This window comes from Microtus ochrogaster, chromosome 4 (assembly GCF_000317375.1).
Source record: "Microtus ochrogaster isolate Prairie Vole_2 chromosome 4, MicOch1.0, whole genome shotgun sequence".
In the NCBI taxonomy this organism is placed as follows: domain Eukaryota; kingdom Metazoa; phylum Chordata; class Mammalia; order Rodentia; family Cricetidae; genus Microtus; species Microtus ochrogaster.
Window position 1 is genome coordinate 86,142,181 of NC_022011.1, and position 23,705 is coordinate 86,165,885.

General features: G+C 41.5%; 1 protein-coding gene across 2 annotated transcripts in view; it reads right to left on the minus strand.

Moving 5' to 3' along the window:
- The window catches only part of Ttn (titin), a 270,353-nt gene that overhangs the window by 148,896 nt on the left and 97,752 nt on the right, over nt 1-23,705 (minus strand). For both annotated transcript variants that reach the window (XM_013345840.2, XM_013345841.1), the window contains 34 exons: nt 22,440-22,727; nt 21,786-21,878; nt 21,398-21,683; nt 20,480-20,663; nt 19,855-19,944; nt 19,498-19,765; nt 18,999-19,259; nt 16,912-17,121; nt 16,419-16,496; nt 16,297-16,323; nt 15,853-15,912; nt 15,573-15,656; nt 13,973-14,044; nt 12,839-12,886; nt 11,476-11,877; nt 10,949-11,008; nt 10,468-10,545; nt 10,223-10,300; nt 9,573-9,659; nt 9,249-9,329; nt 8,050-8,133; nt 7,581-7,667; nt 6,076-6,153; nt 5,382-5,462; nt 5,173-5,250; nt 4,956-5,030; nt 4,593-4,694; nt 4,065-4,190; nt 2,159-2,239; nt 1,899-1,976; nt 1,592-1,675; nt 1,345-1,428; nt 938-1,021; nt 602-685 (listed from right to left, as the gene is read on the minus strand). In XM_013345840.2, coding sequence (XP_013201294.1) covers nt 602-685; nt 938-1,021; nt 1,345-1,428; nt 1,592-1,675; nt 1,899-1,976; nt 2,159-2,239; nt 4,065-4,190; nt 4,593-4,694; nt 4,956-5,030; nt 5,173-5,250; nt 5,382-5,462; nt 6,076-6,153; nt 7,581-7,667; nt 8,050-8,133; nt 9,249-9,329; nt 9,573-9,659; nt 10,223-10,300; nt 10,468-10,545; nt 10,949-11,008; nt 11,476-11,877; nt 12,839-12,886; nt 13,973-14,044; nt 15,573-15,656; nt 15,853-15,912; nt 16,297-16,323; nt 16,419-16,496; nt 16,912-17,121; nt 18,999-19,259; nt 19,498-19,765; nt 19,855-19,944; nt 20,480-20,663; nt 21,398-21,683; nt 21,786-21,878; nt 22,440-22,727 — 4,041 coding nt within the window. The remainder of the gene's footprint in view (nt 1-601; nt 686-937; nt 1,022-1,344; nt 1,429-1,591; nt 1,676-1,898; nt 1,977-2,158; nt 2,240-4,064; nt 4,191-4,592; nt 4,695-4,955; nt 5,031-5,172; nt 5,251-5,381; nt 5,463-6,075; nt 6,154-7,580; nt 7,668-8,049; nt 8,134-9,248; nt 9,330-9,572; nt 9,660-10,222; nt 10,301-10,467; nt 10,546-10,948; nt 11,009-11,475; nt 11,878-12,838; nt 12,887-13,972; nt 14,045-15,572; nt 15,657-15,852; nt 15,913-16,296; nt 16,324-16,418; nt 16,497-16,911; nt 17,122-18,998; nt 19,260-19,497; nt 19,766-19,854; nt 19,945-20,479; nt 20,664-21,397; nt 21,684-21,785; nt 21,879-22,439; nt 22,728-23,705) is intronic.

A 23,705-nucleotide genomic window follows, 5' to 3' on the forward strand; every position in this document is an offset into this window, starting at 1 on the left:
TTGCATGAAAAACCCAAGAAGAAAATAAAACATGATGCACCTATCAACTTTCACTAAAATTGCAAGCAAAAAAAAAATTCAGTGGGCCTGAAAGTCAACATTGCTCCATATACCTATGAAGAAGTCACTGTGCTTCAAGATGCTCAGGGCTTTGTAAGAACGTAAGAGAGACGAGCGGCAACAATGACCACAAAACTAGGTACGACCTTAAAGAAACTTGAATTTCACAGACAATATCCTCCCCTTAGTTCAATTCCCTGCCCCCAAGGCTCCTCAGGGACAGAAAAGAATATTGAGTCAATGAAAAATAATTCGCCAAGGATTACCACATGAAGCAGACATCCAGACAGACAAGTTTAATATATGGACCAGACAGACACATGATGACAAATACCTTTTGATGTAAACTCTGCATATTTGGGGGCAGAGTAGAGAAAAGGAACTTTCTAGAATCAGGATGTCTAGTTGTTCAGTGATGTGGAATGGCTAGCTTATTTCACCTTTGAGATCCATTTAAATCAGATTCCCTGACTGTTCGGGTTCTACTCCACCCATTTCAACACCTAAAGCTTATTTCTATCCCACTAAAGAGTCATTATACCTTTAGCTGGTGGCTCCGCCTCTCTTCTGGGTTTGAGTTTGGGGAACTTTTCTTCAGGGACAACTTTCTTAGGTTCCTCTGGCACTTTAAAGACAGATTTCATTTTAAAGAACTGTTCGCTTCATTCAGACCACAGAGAGTACGAACCACTCAGACACAGAAGACTCAGCACTCCCTGAACTTCAGACATTCCACAACGTTTTAAAGGAATACAGAGACCACCCTTCCCTCTGTGCTCCATAGTCAGTGTACTTATAAAGAGAGTAAGACAAGGCAGTGTTGACATATGGGAGCCACCGAAGCATCTGCCATGCTGACATGGAAAGACTGCTGTACCTCTCGCTCTGGGAGGCTCCTCTTTTTTAGTCACAGCCACAAGAACTTTCTCTTCTTGAGTAATTTTCATGTGCCTCTCTGTCACTTGGAAGATAATTTTAGCATTAGCACACTGTAACGTTTAGAGTAGAATACGTACATACGTATATAATACATACATACATATATATAATATATAATACATATATTCATACACACATATCTACTTGCCAGAACGTACTGTGATTTTAGAATAGAAGAATTTTTAAGGCAAACTCAACAAAACATCACAACCATAACACCACAACCATCACAGACAGACACTAACAATCTACACAGAAAAATTATGGCCCAATGGATGGTAGCCAGAGGAAGAAAGAAGATGGTGCTCTTGGTTGTTTCTTTCTCCTTTTAGGGATGTCATTTACCTTTGGTTGGGGGAGGTTCTTCTATCTCAACCACTTCTGCAGCAACTTTCCTTTCTGGAACTGGTTTCTTTGGTTCTTCGGGGGCTTTGAAAACATTAGGCAATGGAGTCAAACATGGTTCAAAAAGCCCCGAAACACACACACACTTAATCTCTTGCCAGTGTGATCGAGAGTTGACAAACATGTCAATTTTACTTCAAGATAGGGAGTGAAGTTTTACTTAAGAGCAAAATGATTCCCAAAATACCTTTGGCTGGTGGCACCTTTTCTTTTTTAGGAGCTGGTGCGGGAACTTTCTTCTCTGGTACAATTTTCTTTGGTGGTTCAGGAACTTGGGAAAGATTAAGAAGACCAGTTTGAATTCTGTTAGAAAGTTTCATTATGGGGGAGATATATAACTCCCTTTTTGTAAAGATCACACACAAACACCAACATTAATAACTACACTAGCAAAGTGTTTGTAGACAAATTCTGACAAAACCTTAGTGATACACAGAGGCGCCATTATAGATATCAAGACAGGCAATATTGCACTTCTGTGACAGGAAATGTACCTTTAGGTGCTGGAGGCTCCTCAATTTTAGCCGGAACTTTTGGTTTTGGTATAATTTTCTTTTCCTGCTTCTCAGGCACTTGAAAAGATTATAAAATATACTTGTAGAAAACGCACCGATTTTTTTCGATAAACACGTAAGAGACTTTTTTATTAGTCATGCTATTTACTGATATTTCTAATACAGATGGTAAATTAGATATAAGAGACCATAAAGGATAGAACAAACCAACATAGAGGGAAGATGAAGAGTTGGTCTACCTTTGACTGGCTCGACTTCCACTCTCTTGGAGATAAAGTGCAGTTTCTCTTCCACCACATAGTCCTCGGGCTCTTCCATCACTTTACGGACATTAATTTCAAAGAAGAAAAGTTGTAGAGATTTCATGTCTAATTTTAATTGTAACTTTTCACTTCAAAAGAGTAAGCAACATTGCCAGACTTTAGCATTTGCTAAATCCTTGATTGTTTCCATTTAAAATAGCCAAAGAATATTTGAATCTGAGCATATGCCTTAATAAAGAGCATGGGCTTCACTAATTTAGTGCCTATTATAAAGACAATAAGGATAGAATTCATAGGAAACACAGGACATGAGCACGACAAAAAGAAAAAAAAGTTCCAGTGACCAATCCAACAGGAACATAAGGATTTAAAGCTATGAAGAAGAAAAACAAAACAAAACTAACAAACACTCTAGATTTGAAGGCAGAAGGACAGACAGATAGCAGAGAGTTCACTCCCCAGTTTTATGGGGTAGCTATGGCAGAAGAGACAGAGGTTTCATGTGATGTTTGAGCTTGTGTGTGAAGGTCACTGAAGGACAAACAGGGCTAATTAAAAACACACGAGGAGCTGCCTAAAATAACCAGCTTAATGCGGACCCAAGAGTCAATGAGCATCTTGCTCTCCCTTCCTTGGAGTTTGGAACACTAAGGGAAGCATGCAGCATCCTGCCTCAGGAACTGAAATCGTCACAGGGCTGGGAGATGAGAATGTTCTATGTGCCTACTTTGCTGGGTTTCCTGAACATTTCTAGGGAGGATGGATCTTTAAACCCACGCCGACTCCTGCGGTCTATTGTAGGAAACACACCCAAATGGGTAGGTTTGTTTGGGAGTCATGGCTTGTCTGCAGAGTTTTCTTCCAGGTGGAGAAAGGAGGTATGAACAATCACCTTTTATTAGCCAGAGATGTGCTGGAGAACAGCCAAGGTGCTGATAAGCTACTTAATATTAGGGAGGAAGTCAAGTTGGTAATAAATGCACCATTTTCTTTTAAACCATTTTCTTGTCCCTACTTAGAAGTACTCCTTTGGATATACAGTGGTAGACAGAGTGTGAGATTTTAGTAGGAAACCTATAGTGCTTTATTTCACCAAATAGGAATTATAACATGATAAAGTCTATTGTTTCAATCTTTAAAAGCATGAGAGTTGTCATTTTAACTGCTGGGACATTTTGAGTAGTCTGCCTAGTGACAGATATTACATGATGGCTTTTTCTATACGTGGATTTGAGGAAAAGCTCCTTCTAGTCATTGTTTTGGAAAAATATGCCTTTGACTTCCGGAAGGCAATGTATCATGTATTTTTTTGTTTGTTTCTTTTTAAAGAGTGAATAAAGAGTGAGTTAGGAACCAGACAGTCTATGGAGTGGACCATCTCTTGTCCTTTTATAAGAAGAAACTAAAGCAAAATAGAAAACATTAAAGAAAGTTGCTCCTTGTAAGAATAATATTTAACAGGACTTTCATATCCGGTTTGCATGTGTGTGCACCTGCACATGTGTACAGGATGACATTCCTGTCTGTGTGTTGTGGAACACACAGTTTGAAAAACACTGACTTATCAGACAACCAATGTGACGTCCCTCTATCTGCCTAGCACACTGAAGCCAAGTCCTGCCTCATGAAATGCAGAAGCCACATGAGGATGCCTGCCCCCTTTAGTTATCCGGAGCTACAGAGCCATTTCCTCCAAATAGCCAAAGAAGAGATGGAAAAGAATGTCATCGGGTGTTTGCTCTTGTGTAATGGATGCTCTTGAATCTTGTATTTTGATTTAAGAGGAACATGTACTAAGCCCATAGATGACTCTGTGCCTCGCCTGTGGGACAGCTTTCTTTAGCTCTCTAGCAATCATCCCTCATGGACCTCTGTCATTTACCTTCGTATTCGGTGATCTCTGCTTCCTCCTCATCTCTTTCCTCTTCCCTATACACCGAAACAGACACGCGCTCCTCTTCTTCAGAGTAGGACCACTCCTCCTCTGTAGATAGGTTAAAAGATAAGACTTGATTTAAAACTCAGTGTGCTGGGACACGTCCAGTGGCCACGTGTTCACTACAGACGGATGAAGATTCTCCTATCTGCTCAGGACTTGGGACTCTCTAACTACAAGAGGGAAAGAGATGTAAGACAAGAGGAGAATGACGCCCGAGACTGAGGGAGATGCGTAAATTATCCCCCAGAGGGTCCAAATTCCAAGTGATCTCCTTTTCAACACCTTATTCACTTCTTAAGAATGACCCAAGAGTGAGGTAGATGCAAAAGATAGTTCCAGAAGACTATAGCAGCAGGCAGATGAATTTCAACACTCACACAAGATAAAATCAGGTCGCAATGAAAACATTAACATCCTAAAGAAGACTCCACAGGCGCATACCAACACGGCCTTCTTCCCCTCTGGTTATACCTTCATGTCGTATGACTTCCACTCTCTGAGGAACTGCCACCGACAGTTTCTCTTCCACAGCAAGCCTCTTCTCTTCCACGACAGTTTTCTTAGAGACTTCAGCTTTAAGAAAGCATCAGTGTTGGAGCTTAAGAACCAAGAATTGCACAAATTCCCTTTCTCCCTAGAGCTTGGGGACGCCTTGCAGTACGTCACATTCATGAGCAAAGTGGACAAAGAAATTACACACCCCAAGAACACGCCCACGAAAGTCTCTCAGAAACGAGACCAAGAGGGGCAGCACAGAAACAGACTCGACGGACAGAGCAAGAAACCAAGCACGCATGAGAGAAGAGGTCTCTAGAAGACTGATGTCAATCCTACCTCGGGGAGGAGCTTTCTTAGGGATGGGAGCTGGGACAATCTCCTCGGGGACAGGTTTCTTAGGTGGAGCTGGCACTTTAGAAACATTACGTACATTTAGAGCTCTGACACTCTCCCACGGAAGCCCAGCACACAGCACACCCACCCACGCTGTGCCATCTTTGCCTGGAAGCATGACCCTGTAAAAGACAGCTTTTGTACAAAGGCCTGACGATACCTTTTGGTGGGGGAGCTTCTTCTTTTCGAGAAACAGGTCTTTTTTCTTCAGGAACTTTCTTCTTTGGTATTTCTGGCACTTGAAGAAGAATTTTTTTTTTTTAAATCTTATAAAGGCAAATGCACATGGAACAGGCAGGCCGGCGGATGAAGACATGCAATTAAAGAAGTTTGGGGGAAAGGTACGGTTATTTCATGGAGATGGGGTACCTGCTGGTGGTGGGGATTCCTCTCTCTGAGTAATGATGGTTATTTTTTCTTCAGTGACAACTTTCTTCTGCACTTCGGGAACTTGAAAAGACATTTGTAGAACTGGGTTTATATTTTTCAAAGCAGCGAATTCATTATTTTGAAAGAGACTAGACAGGTAGACAGAAGCTTGTCCCATTGTCACTGGCCATAAAACAACCACTCGGATGCTATGGAACAATGGTTTTTACCCTGTCAATTGTATTTTAATAAAACACTGATTGGCCAGTAACCAGGCACAAAGTATGGGGGTGGGGAGAGACAACCAGGCAGGAAGTAGAGGCAGGGCGACAAGAACAGGAGAATTCTGGGAAGAGGAAAGCTTGGTCTGCAGTCATGACCCAGCTACAGAAGAAGATGTGACTGCCTTGCTGAATAAGGTTCCGAGCCACGTGGCTAGCATGGACAAGAATAATGGGCTAATATAAGTTATGAGAGTTAATAAGAAGCCTGAGATAATGGGCCAGTCAGTTTATAACTAATGCAATGTTTATAACTCTGTGTGATTTCTTCGGGACTTATCGATTGTGGGAACCGGGCAGGACAGAAACCCCGACAACACTTGGAATACAACAAACTCAATTAGCAGATAAACACAAACTGCTTTGCACTCGAGATGTAAACGTGGGCTTGTTTACTAGGAAAGTCACCCTACCTTTAGCTGGAGGGGCCTCCTTCTTCTTTGCCACAGGAACCTTCTCTTCAGGAGCAGGTTTCTTTGGAGCCTCTGGGACTTAAAGTTTAAAACAGCCAGTCAGTACAGGCATGTTTCCTATCCATGAATGGATACAGACATACCCCCAAAGTGACACACAGCACATTGATATTACAGACTGCACTGGTACGATGAAGAAAGATCCCATTTCAAAGTCACAATATAGTAGTGGCTATGTGCAATGTTTTAGAAGCATTTAAATGACTAAAATGTGTTATGTAAAAGAAATGTGTACAGAATTCATTCTTACACATTAGTATGGTGTGTGTACATGTGTGTATAAATGTGTATGTATGTGTTTTGGGAGGGTAGCAATAACCTTGGGGTGTTATTTTTCAGGTGCAATACACTTGCTTTTTTTTTTCTTTAGACAGGGTCCCCTACTGGCCTGGATTTTGCCAAGTAGGCTAGAGACTCAGTGACCAGTGAGTCCCAGGGAATGCCAATTGTCTCTACTCCCCTACTCCCCAATTCTGCGATTACATGACTGCTCCACCATGGCTTTGCTTTTAAATTTAAATATAGGTGAGTTCTGAGTACTGAACAGTCAAGGCCAGCGTTTAACTGACTTAGCTTCCTCTTTACTCCCCTTGGTGTGATCTGATGAACACAAACCAGTCAGGGATTATACCAACAATGCAGAGTGTGAGTAGACCAGGTAGAAAAGATCTCTTCATACTTTGTTTTGAAGAGGGGATAAATCGTAGCACTTTATGACCTTTGAACTACAGCTGCAATGCTGTGGAATATGGTTGTTCATGTAACTTTTTACGCTGACAGCATTCTGAGTTTCTATTTCTGGTTACTAAAGGATAATCAAGACACGAACACTCTCTGGAACAGGTCTTTCAGTAGGACAGTGTGTCAATGGCTTTGGGGACCGCTATGTCACAAAATGTTGTAAATGAGTAGGTGTTTTTCTGTAAGAAATTCTGTCACTTAGAATGTAATCCCAAGTGTTTGCAGTAAGTTTAATTATTTTCAATTCATACAGGGAAAATAAATGTCAAAGATCTGTCCTATTGAAGACTTGCCATCACGGACTTTGGGTTCATCTGTGTCTAGGTGACACTCCCTTCTGCCAACCCCCTCCAGTTGCCTCTGCCTCCCCACAGACTCCTCACAATATACAGTAACGATGTCTTAACGTAGAAGTCACATGCAAGAGTGAACAAGAGATGCTCTGTTCGATAAACATGCCCATAGAGGATATTTCGCAAATCCTCCTTAAGGATGACATTAAAAATTTAAGGTAGCAATGTGACATAGTTACTTCTTTTAATAACACATGCCTTAGGAATGTTCAGAATCATAAATAATATATAACAAGAAGGAGGAACATGTCAAAGAGACAAGAGTCAAGGACAACACGGCACAGATGAAGCCTGTGCAGAGCAGAGCTGGCCCCTGTGGCGATGGCTGTCTCCACTGGTGGTTCTGCATACCTTGGGGAGGAGCAGCTGGCTCTTTCTTCTTGGGAATAGGAACTGGCTTCTTCTCCTCTGGCACAGGTTTCTTGGGAGCCTCAGGAACTTTAAAGATAACATTGTTGAAATGGTGTCGAATGTTACAGTCTCCTTCTGAGACATTCAAGATTATAGTCAAGCATAAAGCCTCATTAAGAGCTTAAGAATTAAAAAGTAATTTAGTACGTTCTACTTGGGGAAGCATGGGATGTTTAGTACATCAATACCAGGTAGACATCACACATATGACACAGGGCAGACAAATGCCCAGTTAGGATGGTCTGGCATCTGGAACAGTTACTAACACGTGTGACAACAAAGTAACCAAACAGTAGATAAGGAGTTAAGCATATGAAAGATTGTCTACTGATAACATTCTGGTTAATATACAGGTCACACACACACACACAAGATCCAAGAAGATAGAACCCAAGAAATGTTCTTCTACCTTTGGCTGCTGGAGGTTCCACCTTCTTAGGGACGGGAACAGGGACCACTTCTTCTGCAACTTGTTTCTTAGGTGGTTCTGGGACTTGAAGAGAAATGTGCTATGTTTGAGAAACTGCTCATCTTGACAAGATGTGCATTTTTATAAGACAGGAGTCAAGAGTAGATATTTCCCCTTTAAGCTAGTTGGATGCAAGAAACTATAGATTAGGAACTGAAAGAGACAAGCAGTGGTGGTGGTGCACGCCTTTAATCCCAGCACTTGAGAGGCAGAGGCAGGTGGAACTCTTGAGTTCAAGGCCAGCCTGGTCTACAAGAGTTAGTTCCAGGACAGGCTCCAAAGCTACAGAAAAACCAAACCAAATAAATAAGTAAATAAAATAAAGATAAAATATGTGTAGATAACTGAATAGCTAAGTAGAAAAGGGAAACCTATTTGTCACTTTGAGTGGCAGGAGTTTCTACTTTCTCAGAAATAGATGGAAGAACTCTACATTTAAAGTCAGTGCATGAGAACAACTGTCTCAGGTGATGGTAAATATTGTTATATCTTAAGTTTAGCTCAGCAAAGAGAATGGGACCTTGGCGTAGAGTCTAGAGTGTTTCCCTCCTCCATCCCTTTTCTCTCTATCCCTCCCTTCCTCCTTTCCTTCTTCCATAAAGTGTCTTCCTATGTAGCCCTAGCTGAGTGCTGGGATTTCGCTACCTTGCCCTCTGGTAACTGTGGTGGAGTCAATACTGACACACCAGCTACTGTTGTAACTGATACTCTCACACAGAAAGTGGTAATTGCAGAAAAAAGGAAACTGTGTGTTTTGAGTATTAAGGGATTTCTAATATAACTTAATTAAATCTCAAGTTTACAAAACTTAGTTTCAATACTTCCGGTATGTTAAGCTCCTAATGGAAAGTATCATTCACATTTGAAAGAAGGCTTCGGGGAGCTGGTGTGAGGGGTTTCATTACGCCTTATGTCCAAATACAAATGTCACTATATTTTAAGTGTCCAGAGACAGGGGAAGGATCCCCAAGCATGTCATGCCTGGTCTTCCCACTCCTCTCTCCAGTGACTTCTCTGTTCACACAGACCCTAGGCCTGTTAACTGTGTGACTAATTCTGATACTTCATATCAGCATAGCTAGATATGGACTGTGGATTTTTCTCAAGAACACCCTAAACTTAGGATGAATTACTGATACCTTTGGGCGGTGGTTCAATCTTTTTGGAAACCGCAACATGAATTTTCTCCTCAGTGAGAGTTTTCTTTTGCACCTCGGGGACTTTTGAAAAAAAAGTACGCATCTTTAATTACTGATAGATCACGTTGTGGATGGCGATTGTAATTTACTAAGAATACCAAGAAATACAAAAAAGTTAAAGCTACAAGATATGAAAGGAAAAAGACGATGGGGAGACACAAGGAGACAGACACATCCACAGCATCCCCCACGTTAGGCAAGACGGGGACAAAAAGGCTCTTTAAAACCCCGCCTCAAGCTCTCAAGTTCCAAATCGCCAGATACCTGTGACGGACACCTCCTCCTCTGTGTGAGAAGCAAAGAACATCTTCTCTTCCGAGATAACCATCTTCTTTGTGTGCACCGCTGGCACTTTAAAAAGAGCATCGCTGTGTTAGCAACTGTTCTAGGACAGGACATCAGATGAGACGCACTGATGGCACATGACACGAACGTCTTTCCACAGCGATTCAGTAGGTTAGTATGATAGATTAAGAACAAATTCAGTTTCAAGAAGAAAATAAATCAGGTTTCGATCTGTCTGGACAAACAACGCATGCGGTCTTGCATCAAGTACGATTATGCGAGAATCTAATAGACACAACTTCTTCACACACAATCCAAACCTATTAGGATCAATTCATATCGATTAGAGCATGGGAAATATTATATGCAATGCAATACACTGCATGATAAAGTTAGAAGATTAATCAAACACAAAACCTTCCTTAAATTAAAAAAATTAATCTCTAAGCAAGACTAAAAGCAAAAATAAAGTTATTGAATTATACATAGGTATAACCCAACATAAAATGTGTGCTATTTAAAACATGTAGTTTTCATGGTGCTTTTGAATTTTTTAACAATGTATGTTCAGATATCCATATGTGCAGATTACAATAACTGGAGCTTATAGTTTAAATAAAGATGAATACCTTTTACTTCAATTATTTCTTCCTGCACCGGAGTCCGGGAAGGTTTTTGTGGAATGATCTTCTTGGAAACTTCAGGTACTTTAAAAATACGTACAGATATATTTGTATTGTGAGGAATATTTCTTAGCCCCAAAGTTTGAAAATAACTCTGTTTGCATAGCTATATAAATAATGCATGAGCATATACCAGAGAGCCGATGACTTATGTACATGTGACTAGAACATTCTTTAAATGGTATCTATACCTTTGGTGACTTGAACTTTTTCTTCTTCCATTCTTCGGGAAGTCTTTTCAATTTTTTCAACTACTGGCTTCTTTACAACTGCAAATATTTTAAAGAAATTGCAGTACTTTTAGAATTTACTAAATTCTGAATATTTATTAAAATTCTCTGTCTAGCTCTTTACATACACATATATGTATGCATATATGTATACTAATATACGTAATATTTTTAAAGACAGGCAGGTTTGGTGTTCTCAACTTTAAGCAAAAGTTCCTGGGATTGTTTATATTTATTTTAAATTTACTATAACACTCTTTTATCTTAATAATTTTATTATTTCAAGTAGATATAAATTCTGAAGAGAAAATTCATAGATATAATAAAGCTTAGAGAAGAAGTTGTGCCTATTAGATTTAACTATTGATTCAGGCATCCTTGCCAAACAAATCATGATAATGTCAGGCATATTCTGTTTTATTTAATGATTCTAATTGCATACCTTTGGGAGGTGGTGCTTTCTTTTCAGGCACTTTGGCTGGGATTTTCTTCTCATGTAATTCTTTAATAAAAACACAAGACACGTCGAGATGCTTAAGTCAGTCAATTCTACTAGCTGTGCTTGTTGCAAATATTAAAATGTTAAGAATAATTTATCATCCTGTAAGGAATCTGTCGTGGGGGGGAGCTTATGACTAATACAACTCTCAGGCAGAATTTCAAAACAGAATTAGGTGGCGACGAAATGAACTTTGAGCTTGTGAGTCAGGAAACAGCAACTGAGATGCAGCCCTAGTCCTAGGATTAAATGGTTCCATTGAAAGCGACATGGGAGCTTAATATCAAGGGAAGATAAAGACTATTCTACAGAACAAGTAATGCAAGATCCATAACCTTAGAGAAGCCAAAACGATCATTTTCTCCTTCATGTCCATTGTAAGTCAGGTAATAGCATTGAAAGTACAAGGAAACCAAGTGAAAACGAGGAACAGAGAAGAGAGGCCACCGGTGCAGCGCCTGCGTACGTACCTTGATGAACTTCCTTCTGAACCTGAATCACTTCTCTCTCCTGGTAAGTCTCTTCCCACTCCTCCTCGCCTTCATCATAGCCCTCTTCCCTCTCGTAGTACTCTTGCCCTTCTTCAAAGTCTTCCTCCCACTCCTCGTGGACTTCCCTTTTAGCGTCCACCTTGATCTCCTCATAGTCTTCATCTGGCTCTTCATAATAGGGCTCCTCGTAGGGCTCCGTGTAGGGCTCCACGTCCAGCTCCTCGTAGGGCTCGTCCCAAGGCTCGATGAGCACTTTCTTCTCGTAGACGGCCTGCTCTCTCTCGTACACAGCCTCTTTTTCTTTGTGAATCTCTTTCTTTCGAGTGATAGTTGTTATTTTCACTTCCTCAGCCTTAGAGGACACATCGATAATTTCCGAAGCTGAAGGATGAGAAGAAATAGGGGTAGGGGAGAACAAGAAGGTGAATCGGATTAATTACATCCATCAAAAAGCTTTGTTCAAGGGAAGGCCACAGTCATTCCGCATGGAGCACTTGGATGCTGTAGCATCAGACTGATAAGCTCTTATGGCTTGATGTGTATGGATTCTGTTTTATTCACTAGGCAACATGACAATACTAAGACGCTTTTCACTCTTGATACGGGGATTTTCTTCTAGTGCCCAAAGTATGGATTCAATAGATAGCTTCAAATTGCTATACCTTAGCCAGGTGGCGGTGGCGCACGCCTTTAATCCCAGCACTCGGGAGGTAGAGGCAGGCGGATCTCTGTGAGTTTGAGGCCAGCCTGGTCTACAAGAGCTAGTTCCAGGACAGAAACCAAAAAGCTACGGAGAAACCCTGTCTCGAAAAATCAAAAAAAAAAAAATTGCTATGCCTTCTTTTGCTCTATGTGAACTCCAGTTTGGAGAGACTCTCCTGAAGCACTTCAGACTCAATAACATTAATAGCGTTATGGAGTCTAGAGTAGATTTCTGCAACTTAATCTTAGTTTTTCACTTTTGATGATGACTCACTAGTCAGTTGAATAGTGACGCACAAAAAATGATGTAGTCAAAGCGGTTCCCAGTTTTTATATGACAAATTTCAAAATGTTTTTGAGATCAGTATTATTGTGAAATCCTTAATATTTGTGTGGATTACAAAAGTAAAACTCAGAAAGAGCTCTTTCCTTGCTGTCTCTCACTGCTGCCCCGCCCCGTGCCCCCATCCAGGGGCTGCAGAGGTGTGGGAAACAGCCATTGTTTCCAGGACTCTGCACAGTGGCAGAGGGGACTGGACACTTTGACAACAACTTGGAAGCCTAATATTTAAAGGTGATCAAGAGGACACATGCAAAATTCAGAAGTAAATAAAATGCTGAATGATTCTACTTTACTTGCCTTTTGCTGGAAACATGGGAGTAGGAGGGAGGGGCTTCTTGGCAATTTCTGGCACTTCGAAAAACACAGAGTACATATTAATGTTTAGACTATAGATTGCTTAATGTTTACTAATTTAGAGCATTATCAAGGTCTTTTGCATAATGAATTATTACTAACACAGCATCATAAAACCCCACTATTACTAAACCAGGCGAATAAGCATTGCTATGTCAGGTCAGAATAACAAAATGCTTGGAGGCTTGGCTTTCATTTCAGTTTAGGCTGGTTTTAAAGAATTCAAATGTAGTAAAAAAAAATAGCAAAGAAATGTGTAGTGTGTCCAGCACTTAAAATCCGCGCTTTTGCTTTGTTCTGTTATAAAATCCACCAAACATGCGTGCTTTCAAAACGGCCATCATGCCAGGTGGTGGTGGCGCACGCCTTTAACCCCACAGCACTTGAAGGCAGAGGTAGGTGGATCTCTGTGGGTTTGAGGCCAACCTGGTTTATAGAGTTAGTTCTAGGACAGGCTCCAAAACTACAGAGAAACCCTCTCTCGAAAGACCAAGGCAAACCAAACAAAATCCAAAATGACCATGGGGAAAGCTGTGTTGAGAGGAGGATGGGGCCTGGGCTTCGGTGCGGCTCTGGGCAGGAGGCTACTGTGCTTTCTCCATCAAGAGGGTTAGAACAACTCTTGTACATTAGTCATCTAAAGGTCTTCCATCAGCCTCCCAAGATGTCTTCTAAAGATGTTTGCTTTCTTCAAACATTAAGATAAAGAAAACCAGCAAAGGGTCCTGAGCTGGGCTGCAGCCACATCATAGCACACTAATCCTGAATCCCTGCTGGGAGCTGGGAGGACTTGGTCACCAACAGCAGTGGGACTGGGGGGGGGGGGGGGGGGGGGGGGGGGAGGTCTCCTTCAAAGCATCAACTGTAGACAGCAAGCATTCTCTGCGTTTGTTGGCTGCCAGAGGCAGACAAGGGCACAAGAAGGACGAGAGAGATGGAGGGGGGTGTACCACCTAGTGACCCCGACTTTTACCCTTTGGGTTTCCTGCACTCTTAAGTGCTTATCCGCAATGAAGACCTTAGGAGCACTTTCTGGTTAGTTTTTTTTTATTTGATTTTTAAACTTTATTATAATACCTGGTGGTGGTGCCTCCTCCTTGGGTTTTGAAACAACTTTTTTGGTGTCTTTCTTCACAGCCTTTTTGGTCACTGAAAAAAAAAAAGAAGTCAGATATAAGAAAAAGATATGGAGAAAAAAAAAAAGAAGAAAATTTTGCAGGGAGGGTAGATACGTCCTCTGAGCGTATGATGGGTAAGAGGCGGCTTTAGCAGAAGATGAGGGACACAGAAAGTGTCCCTTTCCCTGTGTTTCACTTGGGTGTGGAGACCACATTTGTCAGGAGAACAAAAGCAGGGTAGAATTGAAGCACACACCATGTTATATGTGAGGGTGTACTGGTGCTGCGGGCTGGAGGTAGATTCTGGTCATGGCTCCTAGGCATAGTTCCCACCATGCTGGAAGCTTGTAAGCCCGGAGTACACCCTTTGTGTTTTAGAATCTGGTTTAAATTCTCAGGATTTGCAGTAAATACCTACAGTCAAGCTGACATTTTCATTGAGAGGACAGATCATTTATGAACAGAAATTACTGCTTCTGACCACAGGAGCATCATGAATCTAGTTTATGGTTTTTGATTTCTCCTCTCTGGGCTCTGCAAGTCGATGACATATGTTCGAGTAAACTCATATAAATTACAAACACGCTTCTCTCTTCTGTCGAAAGTACATTAGTCACAAAATTGGATAAACATATTGAATTTCTTTGAAACTGGCTGAAAAAATAGTTCAAGCATTTACTATCAGTGGCAGCGGGCAGACATTAGGAGACTTAAATGTTAAACCCATGAAGCTATTGCCGTTACAGTTATAAGACTATCAGGAAACCTGATTTTGACCAGTGGATTTTTTTATAGCTCTGAGAGAGAATTAATTCTCCTAGTAAGTTTGAATAAAAAACTCCAGGAAGTCGCAGGCAAACTGTTGTCTGGGCTGTACAGCTTCCGGGTGCAAAGAGTTCCCAACCGCTTCCTAAACATTTAGCATTCGAGATGGTCAACTCCTTGCTACTTTTAAGAGCTCTTCTGCTTTGTTTGGCTTTTGAGACAGGGTTTTAGTATGTAACCCCATTTGGCTTGTCGCATGGGCCTTTTGCTTGTAGTAATTTTCCTGTCTCTGTCTGCGGAGATCCACTTCTGATCTCTTTATTAGTAACCACGCCCCTTAGTTAACAAACACAAACACACCCCACAAAAGACCCAACAGAGCAAGTTAAAGATATTCTGAACAAACAGTGACTTACAAAAAGTAATTAAAAGTATAAATGAAAACAAACCACAATTTTCAGTTTGCTTCTCAACTAATATGTTGTGTTTCTATAAGCTGGTTTTATTATTGTCATATTAGCTGTCAAGCATAGTGGTCAGGGGCATGTGAAATAAACTTATTTTTAACCAACATCCAAGTTATTCCCTTGCAATATTTTAAAACTAAGCATAGTGCTTGAGTTAATCTGGTAATTTTCAGCATTTCAAACCGTGTAGCAGGAGTATCATTTTGAAGTCAGTTCAGAGTCTGACTTGCTCACCACAAGAGGGAGCATGAACTATTATATGAAGTCACATTTTCACAGACTATGGAATTCTAAGTTTTATCACTTCAGTTAGTTTTCATATATTACCTTCAATACGCTTTCCTGGTGGCTTCTTCTCCTCGGGTAAAGGCAGCAGAAGAGGGATGGAAGGAGCAACCGCAGGAGGTATTTCTGGAAAAAAAAAATACATAGCAGCACCATGTTGCATGTATTTTATTTATCAATCCAGGGGCTTAATTAGAACAAGCAACATCAATATCTATCTGGAGTAGTAACTGTATGTTTGCTCTGGTTTCTAACTGGACGTTGAAGACAGGGACGTGGAATCTTGCTGCTCTATGCCCGGATGCTAGGGGTAGGGTCTTACCTTCAGGTGGAACCGCTCTGATAGGCATGGTTGGGATCGGAACTCTGGAATCAGGAATATCTGGAAGTAACCGATAGTGATAAGCACTGGGGAGCTGACAACACATGCTCACCGTCTGGGCACCTCCAGCAGCACTGCCATTGTGCTGACACATCCCTGTTCTATCCTTCACTGCACACAGTTCAGAGCTTATGGAAACTCGCTGAATTCTGTCCTGGTTCTATTGTGCTCCTACAAGCCACCTTACCATCTCTGTTTTGCCAGATTCATAAAGTGTAACAACATTGCATTTTGCTGGAAATTATCTTACTGAGTAACGTTTACTGAAAAGAGGAATGGCAACTTTGTGTATTTTTATTGGGCTTCCCTATTTATAAAACCACACCAACACTGAACTTAGTGTCAGCAACAATTAGAAAAGAAGAAAAGAAAAAAAAAACTTACCAGGAGGCTTCATCTCAAGTTTTATTTCTGCAAAGGAAAAAGAGAGCGTTTTTGTATATAGAACTGTTTGGGTAACGTGTTTGCCTCCAGGACTGTGGCGTGTTTACCCGGCCAGTCATCACCTTTGGTTGTTAAGTACAGCTCTGCTGTGCTCCTGGCTTCACCTCTTGGCTCCAGGCGAGCAATTACCGAGTACACGCCTGGGGAGAATAATAATCCAACGTCAGTCTCCTGATACACTTCTTCAGTTAAATACAATGTGCTTATTTATGCCCTTTTTATTTTCTTTTTGTTTTAAAGTACATTACATAGAACTATAGAATGTAAGCATTCTTTTTCTTTCTTTCTTTCTTTTTTTTTTTTCCTTTGGAGACAGGGTTTCTCCGTGGCTTTGCAGCCTGTCCTGGAACTAGCTCTTATAGACCAGGCTGGCTTCGAACTCCCAGAGACCCACCTGTCTCTGCCTCCGGAATGCTGGGATTAAAGGCGTGCGCCACCACCGCCCGCCCGCCCGCCCGGCTAGAATGTAAGCATTGTTAAGAGGTGGAAATATCAAGAACAGGTGATGGGGAGGATTGCACTTTAGATCCACTGGGGAAGTGTCCGCGTGATTACCTTCGTCGTCTGGGGTCACGTTGTGGATGGTCATGTAATGGCAGCGGCCATCATTTCTAAAGTTGTATTTCTGGCTCTCAGTCAGCTCCGTTGGCCCTTTGTACCAGGTCACGATGGCGTCATCGAAGGACACTTCACACTCAAACGTAGCCGACTGATGCTCGCTCACCACAATGTTCTGTATGCGCTTGGTGAACTGAATCGGTTCAGCTGTTTACATCGAAGGGATTCAAAGTGAGACTGACTGGGCAGGCAAGGATCTCTGTGACTGTGATTTCTTTACTTCAAAGTTCTTGGGGGTTGAGATGGGGTTTCATTATGTGGCCCAAGCTGGTGTGCTCCTGCTTTGGGCTTCCAAATCCCGGAATTATAAGGTATTCATGTGTGCCACAAATGCAGTGAAATTAGCTCATCTATTTATTTATTGCTTATTTGTTTATCTATCTATTGATGTGGTACTAATTTTTTACCTGGGGTCATCTATCTATCTATCTATCTATCTATCTATCTATCTATCTATCTATCTATCATCTATCTATCTACTTATGCAGTACTATTTTTGAACCTGAGGCCTCCCAAAAAAGCACTATACCATCCCAAGGACTTCATTTTTTCTTTTATTTTGAGACAAAGTCTAGCTCAGATTCCGAGACTGACCTCAACTGTGCCATTTTCTTGTCCCATGCTCCCAAGTATCTGGGGTGACAGGTGTGTGTGAGCATGTCTGGGTGATGGGTGTGTATGATGAGCATGCTTGGCTTCTAGTTTTATTCACTTATAAAATAATAGAAAACCCAAGTGCATGAGCAGAATAATAGTGACATATTTTTGTGTAGTAATCAACATGTTCCCATTCCTCAGGGAGTTCCTATGGGACTGATAGTGGAGAGCATAAAGAACTCCCCAAGAGTCCTTAAAATATTCCTATCGAGGAGATGCCAGAGGGAGATTTGAACCCAAAGTCAAACGAAATTTCAAAACTGTTGAGGAAATACGACAGTTCCTGACAGAGAACAGATCAGCCATCCAACAGTCAATTCCCCTGCGAAGCCTTTCCTTACCTCAAGAAAATCATTTTTTGTTATTTAGGATCTACAATTTTCTCTTTTATAGAGATTTCCCTGGGGAATGATTTTAAATTCAACAAGAAATTTGCAATTCTGAGTTGCAGAGGGCTCTCCAGAGTTGAGAAACATGCTTTCGGGCATGGACAGGTAAACAGAAAGGCATCAACCCACCCGGGACAGCGGGGTGCTTTTAAGAGCATGGCTGGGGTGGGTAGCCTTTCCCTAAAATGTGTCTGGAACTCTGTGACTTCATGCATAGCAGAACAATGTACATCTTGCAGAAAGTGACATTCCAGGGGCTTCATCATTGACGAGTGTATTTAAGGTGTTTACTTATTTAAACTTTAGTCTAATGTGAAGCTATTTAACTTTTCCTTTATCTTTAATATTCGTTAAAAAATAATTCAGAAACCTGAAATGCCTCTGGGAATAAGATTGATATAATTTTGCTTTAAAAATTAAAATGGCACCAAATAATGAGACACAGTACAAAATTTCCTTGGAGAGTTCAAGGTGAGTTGCCTAAAATTTAGCTATTAAGACTTTAAGCGTTATTGCTCTTTAAGTCAGAGAGTCTGAAATCAGGACTCTTAAATAAAATTGGTATTTTTTATAAAACAACCATTCCTTATCACATACACTGTTAATTTTATCTATAAAATTTTATAACCATAAAGTCAAAATAAGTCCCACAAAGTAGCAGTTCCTAATCACAGTGCTTTAGATTTATATCTACAATATCTACAACTTTTGTCTTTTCCAATATTTTTTTCTAGGTTCCATAGTGGTAGATACGAGAATTATGAAATTTAACTTTTAAGAAGAAACAACCATTAAAAAAAAATCAAATGTCAGTCTAGATTATGATTTTTATCTACAAGAAATGCATGGTTGAATGTTTTCCTTTTGAACTGCATGGGTTATGACTCAAGGACCAGTGTGTGGCTATGGATGTAGGAGAATGAGGACAGGAACCCGGCACAGCCTCTGTGGGGGCTCTGTGCCCAGGTGTTTACCCACCTTCAATCTTGAGCTCTGCTGAAGTATCAAGGTCCTTGTGCTTGCAGGTGTACTGACCCTGGTCCTCCGCACGGACATCGGCAATGGTCAGCTTGTGGACCTTGTGCTCCACTTCCGTTTTTACTCTGCCTTGGGGCTTAAGGAGTTTGCCATTTTTGAACCACTCGGATTTCACATTGGGCACTGAAAACTGACATGTCATGGTACAAGTCTGGCCTTCTTTCAAAGTCACATCCTGGAGATGGCGCTCCCAAGCAGGCTCTGCAGCGAGACAGGAACACATGGGGTTCAACATCAGCATCTTAAGCAGAGGTGCCCAACATCAGTATCTTAAGCAGATGTGCCCAACATCAGCATCTTATGCAAATGTGCCCAACAAGAGCATCTTATGCAGATGTGCCCAACATCAATATCTTATGCAGATGTGCCCGACATCAGCATCTTATGCAGATGTGCCCACCAGCAATCTCACAAGGCTTTGAAATGGCTTCTCACTCACCAATCACAGTCAGCTTGGCACTGGCGATATGGGGACCACAAACCAGCCTGTAATTGCCCTGGTCTTTAGGGTGACAGTTTTTGACTCTGAGAGTATGCCGGTCACCATCGATTCTTATTTCGTATTTGTCACTGGGCTCCAGTTTTTCAGTCCCTTTGTACCAGGACAGCTTGATTTCAGGATAATTAATCTTAATGTCAATTTCAAAGATGGCATCATTGTCTTTCAGAACTGTCTGGTTTTCAATATCCTTGATCAAGGTGACAGGCTAGAAGAATTAACATGTGTTAGCCATCCTTCTCTTTTAATTCCCAGTAATGATTCTGTACATTTTATTATTAGCATAGTTCATTTTACCTCTGTCTGTGTCAGCCTTTGCTGAATAAATGATACAAGTTCCTCAAATTCTTTTTCATCTCTTTCTGACTTCTCTAGCTCCTCAATTTCCTGAGGGGGGAAATAATACATTAGGAACAAAAATTTGAATTAGCAGGCACATGACTATGATTTATATTCCTTAAACTTTTAAAGATTTTGTGGGATTTTGGTGGTTTTTAAAGATTTATTTTTATTTATGTGTACTGGTAATTTTTAAAAGAACTCCTTTTCTTTTCTGCATAAGTGTGTTCTGACTGTGTGTACTATGTGTACCATGTCATGTAAGTGTGGTAGTAAGTCAGAAAAGGGCATCAGATTCCCTGCAGCCAGAGTTGGCGACAGTTGTGAGCTGCCATGTGGGTGCTGGGAACTGAGCCTGGGTCCCCTGGAAGAGCAGCCAGTGTTCTTAACCACTGCGCCATCTCTCCAGCCCTCTGACTTCCTGTCCTGATAGTTTTAGGTTACAGTAAGGTTGATAGCTGGGATATTGTTTCCTAGGAACGCCATGTTCTGGGAATTCAAGGCATTCTGCTAGTATGAAAGACTTCTGGGGTCTCCACTACGGAGTGTTTCTTAGGACGCAGCTGCAGCAAGGGACACACACCAGTCTGTGGGTCTCCTCCTCCTGACTCTGTTTCAGCAGCTCGAAGGCTTGAAGGAGGCCCCGGAAGTCAGTGATCCCGTACATGCGTGCGTATTTCTCATATTCTTTAGGATCCACATTTTTGAGAAGCTCCATGATGTCAATTTCCTCTTCTTCTCCAGATCCTTTCTTTAGGGCTGGAGTCCTAAAAAATAAGTTAAGATCAATCACATGTCTTCCGCTAAGTTTGAACTGTCTGTCATGACTCAAAGATGCTCGGTCTCGGTATTTTGCCTCACTACACAACAGTTGGATGCTCTCTATTAAGAAACGCTAATTTTACCGTGCTGACCAAAACAACAAAAAAGTCAGTTTTGTGATGGAATGGATTAAGACTGGACTGTTGCTATACAGTGTTGAAATCTGATCTGTGGGTCGAAGAAGGGAAGGGTATGGAAACATGCCCATCAGCCTTGTAGTCGGGAGCCCAATTAATGGTAGTTATATAAAATATCAACTGAAAGCTTCATTTTAATATCATATCCTATGAAAAAGAACCGTGGAAAGAAAAGATATATGATAATTTGATAATTATGCTAAAACACAAATTATATTGAAATTATTGTTGGTTATGGAAATGTTTAAACTAATTGGTCAGGAAACTATAGCATAAAAAAACTCATAAAATAAAGCCTTTTTAAGATTTGGACACAGAGTATTTGGCTATTTTCTTTTGTTTAAAAGCTTTTGGATGCATCTCGTTCTTTGTTTCTGAGTATCATTCAGAAACGCATCCCAACAGACCCCGAAATTCCACTTTTAACTCACTCCTGAGCCACGGCAGGTTCTGTATCCTCTGAGTCGTGCAGTAGCTGGCCCGGGCCTCCTGAGGACCCACTGTGAGGAGGAAATCCTCTTCACGGTTCTCAGTGGACTTACTTTTTCAGCATCGCGCGAAGATCGCCTTCAATCTTCTCCTGCTTCTTCCTTTCGTCCACCTGGAGGTTGACATTGCTCTCAATCTCACCGTGTTTGTTAAAGGCAACACAGCGGTACAACCCAGAGTCGGTTTTCGTGGTGTCACGAATCTCCAGCTTCGATTCGTCGCCCTTTTGGTGGATAAAAATGCGACCACCCTGGTTCAGTTGTCTCCATTTCCCTTTCGTCCACTTAACATTCGGGATCGGGTCACCTCCAACTTTTGCGATAAATGTGGCCGTGGTTTCTAAAGGACGATGAAAACAAAATAATTCCAAAATTAGCCTTGCCCAGCCGGTGCTTTGGAAATGAAATCGGCAGTAGATGACAGACAAGGCCGTGCGCTTACTTTCCACCACTCGGATACTCTGAGGCTCTGAAACGAAAAAGAGCTTTCCATCCACGGCTGCCTTCTTAGCCGCTGGGGCCGCAGCTGGTTTTTCTGAAACGCATGTTTCCACATTTTGTTAGTACAAGTACGTGAAAATTGCAATAAATATTCTGGGGTATAAAGCAAAGTTTAAGAGTGTCATAAATATGCACTCCAAGGCTCACTAGCTGTGACAAAGCAGCCTGTCTCCTTGACCCTCGTTCCAGTGAGAGCTATAGTAGGCTGAACGATCGTGGATGGCTAGCATCCACTCTGGCATTTATAGACCTGACTTTATTGTATACATTCCCCCTGGGCTATGACATCCAGCTACTTCTCATTGCATCAGCATGGCATCATTTTTGGGACTACACTGAATATATAATATATTCTTGTGACTCTGCTGTGAGAAGCCCAAGAAACAGGCTGGTGAACTCTGGGTAACTGGAAATATTTTGTATCGACACGATCTCCAGAGATCACTGGATACTTTCACCAGAAGAGGGCCACAGTCTACAAAGAACAAATAACTGATGTGTGCAACTCATCTAACTCCACTCCCCTATAAATCATCTCTAGCTAACTACCACGGTCAGTTTCTTAATGCACACAACAGTTTCTCTGTATCTGTACCTTTAATGGTCACTTTGCACTTGGAAGTGTCACTTCCAGCCATGTTGGAAGCCTTGCACACGTAATCTCCTGAATCAGCTTTAACGGTCTCCTTGAGTTCCAGCACAGCTGTCCCGCTAGCGAAGCTGAAGCTGCATCTGTCTGAAGGCTTGATCTCCCTGCCGGCTTTCACCCACTGGATCCGAATGGGCTCTGATCCCTGCACGTGGCAGCTGAGCTGCACAAAGTCTCCTTCACTGGCTGTTACCGGAGTGAGGTGTTGGTCGAACACAGGCGGCTTCTTAGGCTCTGGAATTGAAAAGGCATTTTCAAGAGGAGACCAGAAAACAGAGTGAAGGATGCACTATGATGCATAAAAGAAACAGAGGTCAAATGGCTTCCCTCCCACAGGTGACAGTGGACACTGCGGTGGGGGGAACTAGAAGACAGCTTATTCCTCTTTGAGCAGTTTTTTTTTTTTAACCTCTTTGGGTTAAAAAAGTAAAGATTTAAAAACAAGCAAAGAACAGCTGCCGCGCTGCCCACCGCAGCATCCGTGTCCTGATCACGCTCCACAAAGATGTGCTGGCACTGCTATCAGTATGTGCGGTGTGGCACGGTTTTGATTCTTTTAAAGGCACAGACAGCAGCATTTTCGCCAAACTCCAAAACCTGAAGGCTTATGAGGGAATTCTGCAGCAATGATTACTGGCTCGTGCAGAAGGAAGCCACCATTATAGTCATGGGTGTGCTGAGATCTTAACAAGATTTTCTCTGATGTTCATTTTTAGGTTTTAAGTGCAGCTAAAGTTACTCTAAGCCCAAAGAAACAAAGAGTGGAGGCTCAGGGCTTAACTGAAAACAAAGATAAGAATGCGAGTTACATGACAAAATGGACATGTGTGATGGGATGTCATGACAAACGGGACATGTGTAATGTCATGAGAAAATGGACATGTGTGATGGCATGACAAAATGGGCGTGTGTGATGTGATGTCATGACAAAATGGACATGTGATGTGATGTCATGACAAAATGGACACTGTGACATGATGCCATGACAAAATGGACATGTGTGATGTGATGTCATGACAAACAGGACATGTGTAATGTCATGAGAAAATGGACATGTGTGATGTGATGTCATGACAAACGGGACATGTGTAATGTCATGAGAAAATGAACATGTGTGATGGCATGACAAAATGGGCGTGGGTGGTGTGATGTCATGACAAAATGGACATGTGTGATGTGATGTCATGACAAACGGGACATGTGTAATGTCAT